The sequence below is a fragment of the Mus musculus genome, chromosome 9, assembly GCF_000001635.26.
Source record: "Mus musculus strain C57BL/6J chromosome 9, GRCm38.p6 C57BL/6J".
NCBI classification, from domain to species: Eukaryota; Metazoa; Chordata; class Mammalia; order Rodentia; family Muridae; genus Mus; species Mus musculus.
The window spans coordinates 104,890,691-104,905,428 of NC_000075.6; the positions used below are offsets into that span (position 1 = coordinate 104,890,691).

The 14,738-nt window shown below is 44.6% G+C and overlaps 1 protein-coding gene across 3 annotated transcripts in view; it reads left to right on the forward strand.

Moving 5' to 3' along the window:
* Nucleotides 1–14,738, forward strand: part of Cpne4 (copine IV) — a 467,844-nt gene that overhangs the window by 323,990 nt on the left and 129,116 nt on the right. For all 3 annotated transcript variants that reach the window (NM_001357439.2, NM_028719.3, NM_001378996.1), the window contains exons 4-5: nucleotides 9,528–9,599; nucleotides 10,754–10,828. In NM_001357439.2, the coding sequence (NP_001344368.1) occupies nucleotides 9,528–9,599; nucleotides 10,754–10,828 (147 nt within the window). The remainder of the gene's footprint in view (nucleotides 1–9,527; nucleotides 9,600–10,753; nucleotides 10,829–14,738) is intronic.

A 14,738-nucleotide genomic window follows, 5' to 3' on the forward strand; every position in this document is an offset into this window, starting at 1 on the left:
AGGAAACATGGCCCTGCCAACCCTTTGGTTTCAAACTTCTGCCCTCTAGAGCTCCATAAGAGTAATTGCTCTTGCTTTAAGCTTCAGGTCTGTAGTTCTTTGCTAGATGGTCAGCCTTAGCAAACTACAGGCTCTCCACGCATCAGTTCTCACCTGTGTGTGAGCATATAGCAGTGCTTTAATGGCCATCTTGAGAACTAAGCCCATTAGTACCCACAGGCCCTTTATAGCAGCAGCTGCCAAATGGTTGTATTTAGTTTGACTCTTAGTTAGTATGTGACTTTTAACTGGTAACAATAAGGACACTCTGTCTACCTCAAAGTTGGGTTAACATCTTTCATTTTAAAACTGCAAAGTCTATAGAGTCCAGCTCTACAGACTGCCAATGCTTGATTGCTAGCCTTGCCGTAAACAAGCTACAACCTGCCAAAGGCAGTGGTTGAAAAGCTGTTGCCTGCCCTTCCCTTTTAGAATGTTATGGACTGGACACTGAGCTACGTGAACAACCCTTTCTTCTTTCCCTGCTTGCCCATGGTGTGGCAGGCAGGGTGGGATGAGGGACCAAGTGGCTTTTGACTAGTCTCTATACTGAGTCATTTGGGATGGTAATGGAGCCATACTTAGTAACAAAGCAAAGGTGAGTAATTAGTGCTCAGAAGGATTGAAACCTTAAATCCCTCTCCTTCACTCTAACTCTTGCTAATGAAGTCAGAGAAAGGGTAAAAGCCTGTAATTACACCGAAGTAATTAGAACCCTACTTAATAGAATGCTTAAGGCAGGAAGCCCAAACCAATAGATCACCCATTGCTACCATTACCTGCTCTGTCCTTCTGAATCATCCTCCCTAGGATGGTCCATTTAAAGCATTGGTTCTTAGCCTCCCTGACGCTGCAACTCTTTAATACAGTTCCTCATGTTGTGACCCCTGACCATAAAATTATTTTTGTGGCTTCATAATTTCAGTTTTGCTACTGTTGTGAATCGTAATGTAAAGACCTGATATGCAGATGGTCTTATTGCTATCCCTGTGAAAGGGTCCTTCAACCCCTAAAGAGGTCATCATGGCCCATATGTTGAGAGCCACTGACCTAAAGGCTGAAGACTATATTTAGTTTGTCTAAGTGGCACAGGCATACTGCCACCATCTCTCCTGCATGCTCAAGACAGCTTCAGAATTGTGGTTTTCTAGCGTGACTTCATGATACCCGCCTCTAATTCCAGCTACTCAAGAGACTGAGGCAAGAGACTCTCAAATCCAAAGGCTGCCTGAGCTACAGAATGAGTTCAAGGATAACCTGGGCCACTTACTGAGAGACTCTCTCACAATAAAAAGTAAAATTGAAGTAGAAGGACGTAACTCAGGGATAAAAAAGCCTTAGCTTTATCCCCAAAACCAAAGATGGGGGAGGCAGGTTGTGCCTCTCTTAAGTGCTACAAGTTTTCCTCCTTGGTGAAGTCCCACCAGGACAACTTAGTTTAAAAGGCCCTTTAAGTACACCTTTAAAATCGGATCACATTATGCACTGTAGTAAGAATTTGGAGATTTGGGTGGGTTTTGTTGTTGTTGTTGTTGTGTTTTGTTGTGTTTTGTTTTGTTGTTGTTTTAAAACACAGAAATATTGTAAGAATGTATTTTGTTTTAATCCTAGGTGTGGGATGCGTGGCTGCTTCAAATTGTCTACAGCAGCTGACTATGATTTGCCTCGTGCTCTAACAGGGGTGTGATTTTTGTCAGCTGCAGATAGTTCCTGTAATTGTGTGACATTTGGAATTTTGGGGACTCTTCAGAAGATATATACATGCTAGGAACCCCCAGAAGTGGGGTAGGTTGTTGTTTGGTCGTTGTTGGTCCTTGTTGGTCTTGGTTCATGAGTAGTAGTGCACAAAGAAGAAATAAAGAGAAAAAGAAAATAGATATCCTGATGGCAAAAATCAAACTTGTCCCAAGGACCTCAACGCCCTAGTCAACAGGAAGTATTCTAATAACAATATTGCCCCCTTCCTGATCCCCAACTTTATTTAGGAATTCTCTCTCCTCCACTACCTTCTCTCTATCCTTCTTTCTTTCCTATCTAGTGTTAAAGGGTTGAATGGTTGGAAGAAGGGTGGAGAACGGTGGAAGAAAGAAGAACCCACAAAGTAGCAAAGCCAGCTACAGTGCACTGAAGTTATTTGTCTGACTGTATTCTTACTTTCTAGTTCAAAGAAAAGGAGATGGGGTGTTTATATACCAAGTTCACCCATCCTTGTTTGAAAGCTGTTCCCAAAAGTGTAGTTCTTCCCACTTCCTGTTTTGTGTATCTGTGGGCAGGAAGTACGAGTGACAAGCATTTTCTCTTCCTAGGTGACTCAGCTATAGTCCAGATTAGACCAGATTAAAAGTAGATAAAAGCAGGTTTATTAGGAGTCACCTCTAGGGTGGGTTCACTGATCTCAGGGCTGGGTGTCAGTGAAGTCACACATCCAGGCTAAAGCAAGGGGGTTTTACAGAGTGATGAAGTGCCAGCCAGGAGCTGGGATTGTGTCTATACATAGTTAAAAACTGAGCTGCTGGGTGGACACTCCTGGGTGGGTTGACAGAAGCACAGAGATGAGGAGTGATGACAGGTTAACCCAAAGTTTTCTCCAAATGGATGGGGAGATTTTTTTCTGTGGGGTTGCAGGAAGGAGTTCGTTCAGGTGGTGCTTACCATCTTGTGCAGGAAGTGAGCAGGGTTCCAGCCTAACATTCTGACCTCTTTGGGTATAGGGATGCCAATTCAGATCTGGCTACTTCCTGCTGAAGAGGGGCAGAGTGGTGTGGGAGAGTCAGGAGTCTATGGGGTCCTGCTCAGCCGCCAGGTGTAGAAGGCTTGGTTGACCTTTACTTGGGAGACCATGAATCTGTTTCTGAAGGAAGAGGAGCAGGCAAGGTGCTAGGAGAAAAATAAAAGGCAGATTAGTATCATCGGCCCTACAAACTGGGCTGGACATGTGAAAAGTGAAAATTGTCAGAAAGAATGGAATGGAGATGTGTCCTGAGAGAGCAGTCTCTCTGTCTCTGTCTCTGTCTCTGTCTCTTTCTCTCTCTGTCTCTCTGTCTCTCTGTCTCTGTCTCTTTCTCTCTCTGTCTCTCTGTCTCTCTGTCTCTCTGTCTCTCTGTCTCTCTGTCTCTGTCTCTTTCTCTCTCTGTCTCTCTGTCTCTCTGTCTCTGTCTCTGTCTCTTTCTCTCTCTGTCTCTCTGTCCCTCTCCCTCTCTCTCTCTCTCTCTCTCTCTCTCTCTCTCTCTCTGTGTGTGTGTGTGTGTGTGTGCGCACACATGCCAGAGATCCAAGTTGAGTGCCTTCTTTCATTATTTTCTACCTTATTTGAGGGAACAAACCCAGAACTCACTGGTTGCTCTAGGCTAGCTGGCTGGTCTGCTCCAGAATCCACCTTCCTCTGCCTCCCCATCACTGAGATTTCTGGCCCGTGCTGCTGGGCACAGCTTTTAGTACATGGGTACTATCGACTGGCCTCGGGTCCTCCTGTTTGTGCAGGAAGCACCTTACCAACTGGGCTCTCTCCAGCCCTGGGCACTGTCCTTCCTTTTTGCAGCTTCCCATCTTCTCGTGTGTTTGCTACTACAATTTCTCGGACTACACCTAACAAACAAAAACAAAACAAAGCATCCTGGCAGAGGACAGGGAAGCTGCCGGAACCTCTTGGGCTTTCCTCTTGTAGAGCTGGTCAATCTTCCTACAGCCACACTTGATATCTCTGTGCTCGAAGGCTTTGGGTGGTACTGACTGTAGACCAGGACTTTGTTCTCCGGAGCCTTTAGATTTGGAGACGTCCTTTCTACGGTTTCTCCACCCACCACTGTTTGACCCCAGGGACACTGTTTGACACAAGTCATAGGCCTAGGGGTCTCCACTTAGACTGAGAGATGGGCAAAGCTGAATTCCAACCCTATCCTCAGTCCCCCTGGGGTGCCTGTTACGAAATTTATCCAAATTGGGACTGTCTCAGGTTTTGAGCCCCAAAACACCATTGTTCTGTGGCCTGGCTTCAGTAAATGGCTACCAGAGAGCATTTATTATTATTATTATTATTATTATTATTATTATTATTATTATTACTATTATTATTAATTACTATTACATATTTTCTTTATTTACATTTCATATGCTATCCTGAAAGTTCCTTGTACCCTCCCCCCACTCTGCTCCTCTACCTACCTACTCCCACTTCTCGGCCCTGGCGTTCCCCTGTACTGGGGCATATAAAGTTTGCTAGACCAAGGGACCTCTCTTTCCAGTGATTGCTGACTAGGTCATCTTCCACTACGTATGCAGCTAGAGACACGAGCTCTGGAGGTACTGGTTAGTCAGAGAGCATTCTTGATGTTAGCATCCTCCATGATCTTAGATTTCTCCTTACATATGGGCAACGGTCTGAACTCCCCTCTATCCAGGTTTGTTGGGAACCACACTCTCATCCCTCTCTCTATAGCCAATATTTTATGGCAAGGCTCTACTAGTAAGTATGGTCCTGACAGCGGACCCCATTGCCTCCAAGGACTCCAATCCTGAATCCAAGTCCCCTGTTTTGGCCAAGCCCCGCCTCCAACTCCCTCGTCTTCGCAGCAACATACTTATTTCAGCTGCAATGGCTTCCCTGAACCAGGCTGTTAATCTAACCCTCCAAAGTTATGTACAAATCATTTGTCTGCGAATTTGATTCCAAATTCCAGAGTCCAATTCTTCAGCCCACTCTTTCCCCCACATGGCTGTGGCACACAGGCTTTCTTTCAGTTTGCCCTAGCAAACCTCCAGAAGCACCCCCTCCTCCTCTCTCCTTGTCCATTGGACAACGGCATACTCACTCCCATATCAGCCCCGCCCACTCTGCACAGTCCAGCCTATCCCAGGGCGAGGCCTCAATGCTGCTGTATTGAACACCACAGCTTCTCCAATACACCTTAACAGCCTGTCCCTCCAGGAACTATGGCTTTCTTAAGCCTATGCCTGGGTCACAGAACTGATTTTTTTCCCTTAGGCCTGTGTAGGAATCTTCACCCACCTCCTTCCAACCTCCCCAGTCTTCAGCACCATGGGTCTCCAAAACTTGTTCCAGCTCCTCCACCACTCCAACAGTCCCACCCCCTTCTCACAGACAAGGCTCTAACAAATAAAACAAAACAAAAACAAAAACAAAACAAAAAACAAACAACAACCAAAAAAACTTCCCTCCTTTCAGCCCAGTGCGCAGCTACCCCTCCCTTCCTAAAGCTAAATTCTACACCATTGGCTGTTGGGAGAAGCAGAATCCGTCTCTCCCAGGGATGAGTCACCCTCATTTGTTGTCCAATGTAGAGTGGTCAGCCTTGATTGCATGTACACAAAGACAGCAAAAACTGACTCAGATTGTATCTATACATAGTCGTGCATACACATACATTTATAACTATATACATATACACATAAATATCAATAATATAACAATAATCAAAGAAAATGGCTATCAACTTGAGTGTAAGACATATGAGGGGTTCAAGGGGCGGTTGCTGGGAGGAGCTAGAGGAGAGAAAATGACCAGGGAAAGAGATTTAATTTTACTTAAATTAAAAATGTAACCAGGTAATGGCAGCACACACCTTCAATCCCAGCACTCAGGAGGAAGAGGCAAGTGGATCTCTGAGTTTGAGGCCACCCTGGTCTACAGAGTGAGTTTGAAGGCAGCCAGGGCTATTCAGAGAAATCCTGTCTCAAAAATACAAAACAAAACAAAATAAAATAAATGCTATAAATACATTTTAACAGATTTCTCTCCACCCTTGTAGCAGCGTATGAGCCAATGTTTGACACATATAAGATATTCAATAAATATTTGCAACTGCACCGATTTCAAAGCTGATTATAAAAAGAATCCTGAGAATGTTTTCACTACAAGCAGCCTCATGACAAATGCATGTCTGGTATCCAAATGACTATTTTTGAAATACAGCTGATTATACACTTGCTACAACACTGGCTTGAGTGTTTATTTTCCTGGCTTTGGTCCTATTTGCTTAAATAAAACTCCAGGCTTTCCTAAAAAAATGAGGTCTGTTTGTTTAACATTGGGCTTTACGGAACGTGGAGACCTGTGCTGTTGGACACTGCTGTTTTCCACACTAGAGGAGTCTGCCCTCCATTGACCCAGGGCTGGCTGCAGAGCAGATTCTTGGTGGTGCAAATGTCCCTGTGCTCCAACCTTGCTCACCCAGGGGCTTCAGCTTCCATTTGCTCTTTCTGGGCATCACCCTCCTGCAGCATGCAAAGGTCTGCAGCTCTGACCCTGCCACGGGGTAAACAGAATCAAATTCAAGGACTTGTGACAGGTGCACCCCCCCCCTTTAGCCTTGATGCCAAGCAAACCTTATTATTTGCTGGCCTCAAATGTCAGCTGCAGCCAGGGTGGGTCCTTGTCACTATGACTTTCTCATTCTAAGGCATGACCTGAGGTCTCCTCCAGCCTGGCGCAAAGCAACAGAATATGTGTGATATTGGGGGGGGGGGAGGGTTGCAGTGAACAGACTTCTCCATACCCCAGCTTGGCACCCATGCTGGTTTTGCCTGAGAGCTCCAAGAATGGCACCAACAATGACAGGCCATTGCATGTCTATCATGGTCACCATGGAAGCTTTGAAACCTTAATGATTATTCGTCCTTGGAAGCTGAGTTGGAGGCCTAGAGAGTATAAAGTGGGTTGTTATTTGGTTTGGTTAGTCACTTGGACGCCAAAGGCCCACTTTCTAGCCCTCAGAAGGCAGGAGATAGTGCACAGTAACTGGTTCTTCACATCCTGGACTGCAATGTGGGTTGTGTCTAGATAAGACTGGGCAAAGGGAGCTGGGGAAATGGGGTGTCACCAAGGGTGAGGATCTGAGTTTTACTTCCAGTGCCCAAGTGAAGAAAATAAATAAAAGCCAGGAGTGGAAGTATACATTTATAATCTTGAGAAGGTTGAGGTAGACAGATCTCCAGGTATCACTGGCCAGCCAGCCTAGCTTGACTGGTATATACCAGGCCCGTGCGAGACCTTGTCTCAAAAACTCTCAGCCAGGATTGCCCTCTGACCTCCATATGTGCATGCAGCCAGGTACACGTGCAACTTCACACATAAGAATATGCGCACCCACACTCCCAAGACTGAAGACAATATACCATGGTCCAACTTGGCTCCCATGTGTTGACTTCTCTTACATTTGCTTGAAGCATGGAAATATGGATCTTGTAAGACCCAGCCTGTGGGGTCAATCCATCTGCACCTGTGAGTGGCTAGTAGAGTCCCTGAAGGTTTGTTGGAATCAACTGGAACCCGGGTAAGAAACCAATGTAGGCAAAACACAAGGAGGATAGGAAAAAATGCCTCTGATAGCAGATTAACCTGGAAAATGGGAAACGTCTCCCGTCAGATGTTAGCCCACTTGCTGCTCATAGATAATCAGTGTTTGGTCATTTTTTATTATTTATTAGACATTTTCTTTATTTACATTTCAAATGCTATTTGAAAAGTTCCCTATACCCTCCCCACACCCTTCTCCCCTACCCACCCACTCCCACTTCTTGGCCCCGACATTCCCCTGTACTGAGGCATATAAAGTTTGCAAGACCAAGGGGCCTCTTTTCCCAATGATGGCCGACCAGGCCATCTTCTGCTACATATGCAGCTAGAGACACGAGCTTTGGGGGTACTGGTTAGTTCATATTGTTGTCTTCTGTGAGGCTATGCCAGTACCTGGCAAATACAGAAGTAGATGCTCACAGTCATCTATAGGCTAGAGCACAGGTCCCCCAATGGAGGAGCTAGAGAAAGTACCCAAGGAGCTGAAGGGGTCTGCAACCCTACAGATATTTGGCCATTTATTCATCTTGTGTTCCCCACCCTCCTGCTGCAAGACTCATTGGAAGAAACTCTGTGTTCCGTGAGGTAAAGTCTCGTTTTGCTTGTGCCTATTCTTGATGTCTGGCTCAAAGTCTCTCATGCAGTGGTGAGAAGATGCCTACAGAGTTAAGACATCTGACTTAGTGGTGCTCTCTGTAAGTGGGAGGCTTCCTTGGAGCTGTCATTGCAGCTACCATTGGTGTGACCAGCAACACTGGTGTGACCACCAGGTAGTTTCATGTTGGAAGTGCTCTCTACTCTTCAGACCACAGCCCAGTGATCACCACAAGCACAGGATCCTGATGGAAGCATCGCTCTGCTCAGCCCGGGAATGTCATTTCTAGGCTTCTTCACTCTGACTAGAATACTGATTTTTCAGTACTCTAGCAGGGAGACAGGAAACACACCGTATGAGAATGGGTTGTCTCCCAACCTCACACAGTGCCTTTCTGTGATTAACAAAAAGAAAACAATTACCTGAAAATGCTATAACTTTACAAAAGCCAGCCTTTATCATCTCAATACTCCTTGTTTCTAGAACCAGGGTGTGGCTTTTCTAGGTCTTCTAGATAAGGGCCTATCAAAGATGAAGTTAGGGTGCTACTGTCCCTGGGATCAGCTTAGGGGTAGATTTCTTCCCATACCCCTGAGCTCAACTGAAAGTAACCATCAGCCCCTTTCTGCATGAGGCTTTATACAATTCAGTTATTTGTGTCCCCCAAAATAGCACGAGAAATGGGAGTTCCCAACCACATATTCTCTCTCCACTCTCCAGGTGTGCTGATGATTAGAAGCTGCCACTCAAGGGAGGGGCTCACACAATAGCACCACACCAGGAAGCTAGCATCACTGGGGACCGGGTTAGACAGAGGCCGTCCATCAAAGATGGTGATGTTGCTTCCCTTAAGCACAGGCACAGCACCATCTGGATTCTCTTAACTCTTTTTCCTTTGGGCATGGCTTATGTACACACACACACACACACACACACACACACACACACACACACACAATTGCCTCTGTGTCTTACCACGCTTGCCTTTCACAGTAGAAAAAAAGGTGGGGGCAATCAGAGGGACAAGCAAGTTCTTCTAAGAATAACTTCAGTGTGATGATGTAGCTGTCCCTGCATGCATGCAGACACCGGGTCATGAAGAGCACCCAAGTTGCTTGTCTGAGCATTGGTTTCCTGATGAGACAGATAGCTCCCTGATGTATATATTGAAAATAGAATCCAGAGGTTACAGACCCAGAAGTTACGCATTTTCACCTCCTCCTCCCGGCACCTACTTTGCAAAGATTTGATGCTAATTTCAGACGATTCCAAAACTTTGTTCCTGTTAACTTGATGTTCACGTTCCACACTGCCCTCCTCGTTCTGATATGAACGTCTCAGCAACAATTACACCACCTCCCAAATGAGTTATCTAAATCCCCTTTCTTCCAGCACACACAGAAGGAGAAAGCAGGGGCCAATTTGTATTCAGAGAGGCCCAGGAACAAGGCTGGACTCATAAGTGGACATAGATGGTTTCAGGTGGAGCTGTTGTCGGTGAAGCATCTTGCAGAGGAGAATGGTTAAAGATAGACCTGAAGTCACATACATAGCATCTCTTCTTTCTGTTTCCTTTTGCAGATTGTCTCACAGAGAAAGCTCTCCAAGTCCTTGCTGAAGCATGGGAACACAGCGGGGAAATCCTCCATCACGGTAAGCTGGCCCTGTAGTGGCAACAGGTGTCAGACACTGTGCACTCACCAATCCAAAAGGGACACTAGGGTAATGTCTCCTCTGCCTGCTGGGAACTAACTGACTACCCCTGGCTTCTCTGTATGTCTTTTTTTTTCTGCCTTCCACCTTTTTCTTTCTTGGTAAACTATTTTGATCATTTTACCCTTAGAGAAGATGGGAAGGAAAGTAGATTTGAATGGGAGATCACTCACTTCTTACTGAGAGTTTCTGCAATCACAAGATAGAGTAGGAAAGAGAAAAAAGAAAAAAGTTAACTTTGTTGAACACAGTGAGAATATGGAATTGACTAGGCTTTTCAGATAGAATCTGTCTGTCTGTCTGTCTGTCTGTCTGTCTGTCTCTCTCTCTCTCTCTCTCTCTCTCTCTCTCTCTTTCTCCTATTATAATATTTTTGTTTTATAAGGATTTAGTTCAAGGTTTAGTTTGCTGCCCAAGAAGAGGCTAGCCTGAGCAGTCTTTATTAAGCAACAGATTGGAGCTCTGTTGCTTGGTTCTATAGACAGTAGCTATTTCAGCAAATTTAGTCCCAGTTTAAAATAGAATAAAATAAATGCCCAAATGCAGCTCCTTTGTGACACTGCTAATAAATAAATTGATCAAAAATTAATGAGTCTAGTGACTTGTTAAAGAAAAGGCAAGTGCCTTTTAATGGTTTTGTTTGGTTGGTTTTGGAAGGATTGTTTCTTGTTTGTTTGTTTGTTGTTTTGAGACAGGGTCTCACTATATTGCCCTGGTTGACCTGAAACTTGCTATGTAGATCAAGCTAGCCTGGAACTCACAGATATCTGTCTACTTCTGCCTTTTAAAGGCTAGGATTAAAAGCATGCATCACCAAGCCAAGCAAGGAAGCTTTTCTTAGTCACTCCTCTTGATAGCTTTACCCACAGCCTGGGCCCCATCTCATATTTCATGCCCAGGGTTTGAAAGTTAGTCACCCTGCTGCTGTGTATTCTAGTGAGCTCCTGTCCAGAGCTGGAAATGGTGCATGCATGCATAAGGAATGTGGAGAAACGTCTTACTCAATGTCTGTGTTTGTTCATTTAGAGATCAAAGCGACCCGAATGTGCTGATAGGCTCCTGGGCTGAGCAACTCCTGTGTGCTTTTCTCCTAGGTGATTGCTGAAGAATTATCGGGCAATGACGACTATGTTGAGCTTGCATTCAATGCACGGAAATTGGATGATAAGGTAAAATGGTCTGCATTGACCTCACTGGAGGAAGTAATAAAGCCAAGACACACAGTTTAATCAGATTCTTCCTCGAAGCTATTTTTCCCTTTCAACCCACATTATTAAACATATCAAAGACTTCAGAGAGGTCTGGAAGGTGAGGCTTTCCCCAAAATGGAGAGGCAGTTAAGAAAGAGGGGAAGGGCCTGTAATTAGTACATGACCATTTGGTAACACTAAGTCTTCATTTGTTTCCAAACATCATAGGTCAGCTGTGCCCAAGAAAATAGGACTTGTTCCCGATCACCAGGGCCATTCTAAATGGAAAAAGGCTGTGAGGGGGTAGAAGGATCACACATAAATTAGCATCGGTGTTTGCCCAGTTCAGGGTTACGAGCTTTGCACACACTGTCTCATTAGTCATTTGTACAATTCCCAGGTGAGGGGTAGTATGACTGAAGGTGAAGAAAGATTAAAAGATGAGTAACTAAACTAAGCTTTCTCCATGTCACAGTCCAGAGCCTCTGAATAACAGACACCAAGGCTGGATAAACACAAGGATTGTTATCTGCAGAAATTCCAGTAGGTTGCAGAAAGGAAAAGCTGGGGGAACTGACAGGTCATGAGGGAATTTCAACCCTTGAGGAAAGAGAAATGAGCAAGCATGGATGGAAAGTCTCCTAGAATGCCACCTAGACCAAAAGAGGAGCAGCAAAGCCATTGGGAAGTTCCAGGGCTGTGTCTCCCAGCTAAGGACCTGCCTTAGTGTCCCCTATGCACTTCCTTACTGGACAGAGCAGCCCTAGGTAGCCTGGCCACAGTGTGAATGCAAAGATGGACATTAGAGTTCAGAAGCCTATAACCCTCAGCCAGCTCCATGCCCTACAGAAAGAGTTTACAAGGTGTTTCCATGGCCACTGCATCCTGATAGTGGTAAAGCTGAAGATCCAATCCCATGTCAGTCTATGCCCAACTAGTTAGTCTTGTGTGTGTGTGTGTGTGTGTGTGTGTGTGTGTGTGTGTGTGTGTGTGTGTAGGAGAGAGAGAGAGAGAGAGAGAGAGAGAGAGAGAGGATGCATGTGTACGTTTGTATATGTGTGTGTACATATGTATGACTGTGTGTATATGAGTGTATGTATAAATGTGTATGCATGTGTGTTTGTGTGTGTGAGTATGTATGTGTGTATACATGTATATGAGTGTGTTTATGTGTGTATATGTGTGTGTACATGTATATGAGTGTGTGTCTATGTGTGTGTACATCGGTGTGTGTATGAGCGTATGTGTGTATATGTCTGTGTGCATATGTGTGTGAGTATGTGTATGTACATATGTGTATGAGTGTGAGTTTATGTGTGAGTATGTGTGTGTACATGTATATGAGTGTGTGTCTATGTGTGTGTACATCGGTGTGTGTATGAGCGTATGTGTGTATATGTCTGTGTGCATATGTGTGTGAGTATGTGTATGTACATATGTGTATGAGTGTGAGTTTATGTGTGAGTATGTGTGTAAGTGTGTGAGTATATATGTGTACATGTGTGTGAAATACAAAGGTTAGACGCCCAGCTTCACCTGATCATTTCTATGATTTCCCTTAAAACGTATCCTTATGCCAAAGGCCACACCACATCAGGAATTATTGACCCACTTGCTCTCTTATTTATGAGTTTATTCCTTTATTCATCATTCATTTGCCAAACCACACTGGGTGTCTGTTAGATAAAGGTGCTAGGGAGGGGATATGCTTCCCTTGCTGCAACCTGGACAGCATCTTCTAAGTTAAATACAAATTAAAAACTACATGAGATATAATGTTATGGTGATGTACATGATATTTTAATTAGTGTGTGAATAAGAATGTCTGGGATATCAGACTTTAATCCTTATAAGCCATGTGTGTGTGTGTGTGTGTGTGTGTGTGTGTGTGTGTGTGTGTGTGTGTGTGTGTGACAATATTTAAATATTATCCCTCAGGAGCCATGGGTCTTCTTTTTCATGACAGGCTGTCCCACTGGCTCTTAGAGCATGCTGATTATGCTGGATTGGCTGGCCAGCAAACCCCAGGGATCCACCTGTCTCTGCATCCACCGTGTGGAAATTGCAAACCTGTCCTACCAAATCTAGATTTTTTTCCCCTCCTATTTATTTTTTTAAATTTTTGCACACGTGTATCTTGATTATATCCACCCGACTCTCTCTCTTCCAGGCCCCTACCCAACAAACATTTTCCTCCCAAGTTCATTTCATCTCTTTAAATTTAAAAAAATTATAGCACAGTGAGTCCAATTACTGCTGCCTATATGCACACAGATGTCGAGTTACCACTGGGACATGGGTGCTTACTAGTAGCCAACCCTCCATACCCACAGCAATGCTACTTGATCCCCAAGAAGCTATCAACTGTCAATACATCAGCTAACAGTGAGGTCTAGGGAGCCCCTCCCACTTCGACATTGAAATTTGTTTGTTTTGTGTTTTCAGACAGTGTTTCTCTATGCAGTGCTGGCTGTCCTGGAACTCACTATGTAGACCAGGCTAGCCCCAAACTCACAGATGTCCACCTGACTTTGCCTGCTGAAATGCTGAGATTAAAGGCAGTGCCATCATGCCTGGCTCAACATTGAATATTTTTTTATTCTTCTCTCATATAGTACATCCTGACCACAGTTTTCCCTTCCTCTTCTCCTCTCAGTACACACCCACACCCCAACCCATTCTTCCTCCTTTTCTATTCAGAAAAGAGCATCCCTCCCTTGTATATCAACAAGCATGGCATATCAATTTGCAGTAGGACCAGGTGCCTACCTTCCTATTAAGGCTAGACAGAGCAGCCCAGTAGGAGAAAAAGGATCCCAAAAGTAGGTCAAAGAGTCAGAGATAGCCCCTGCTCCCAGTGCTAGTAGTAACTGGCTTGGTTATGTGCAGTTCTTAGGATGACAACCACAGCCACTCTGAATTCATGTGTGGAAGAGCCATGTCCTGTCTAGAGGAGCACACTTCCCAGTGTTCCTCCCCATACCCCAGCTCTTACAAGCTTTCTGTCTCCTCTTCCATGAATTCCCAAACACTGGGGGAACAGTTCCCCATGATAGAGATGTCTTGTCTATGGCCAGGCACTCTTGATCACTAACTCTCAACACTTGGACTAGTTTTGAGGTCCTACATTAACCACCACCCACTGCAGCAAGAAGCTTCTCTATCCAAGGTTGAGAGCAGCTTTAGTCTATGATGTAAGCGTGAGTGCTTGAGTCTATGATGTAAGCATGAGTGCTATGGTCTATGATGTAAATATGAGTGCTCGAGTCTATGATGTAAGCATGAGTGCATCTTGAGTCTATGATGCAAGCATGAGAGAGCATCTCAAGCCTATGATGTAAGCATGGGTGTTTGAATCTATGACATAAGCATGAGTACTCTAGTCTGTGATGTAAGCAGGAGAGCAGCTCAAGCCTATGATATAAACATGGGTGTTTGAGTCTATGACATAAGCATGAGTACTCTAGTCTATGATGTAAGCAGGAGAGCAGCTCAAGCCTATGATATAAGCATGGGTGTTTGAGTCTATGACATAAGCATGAGTACTCTAGTCTATGATGTAAGCAGGAGAGCAGCTCAAGTCTATGGATGAGGACTTAGAGTGCAGTTTGACACCCATTTAACAGAACAACATCATTTCTCCCCTAGGGCTATGACTTCAGTGGCCATGGGTTTTAACCATGCTTATAGGACCAGACGTGAATTTCCTTTTGTAGAGCAGCCCTCATATCCAATCAAGAGAGCCATTGGTTACCCCATAAATAATTTGACCATTATTATAAAAGGAGTACATCATGTCTAGTAGTTTGGTATTGCAGCATGGAGGGCTCAGTGCTGGATAAGATCATCAACGTCCATTCTTCCCTCCAGCAGTCTGCATAGCACATTT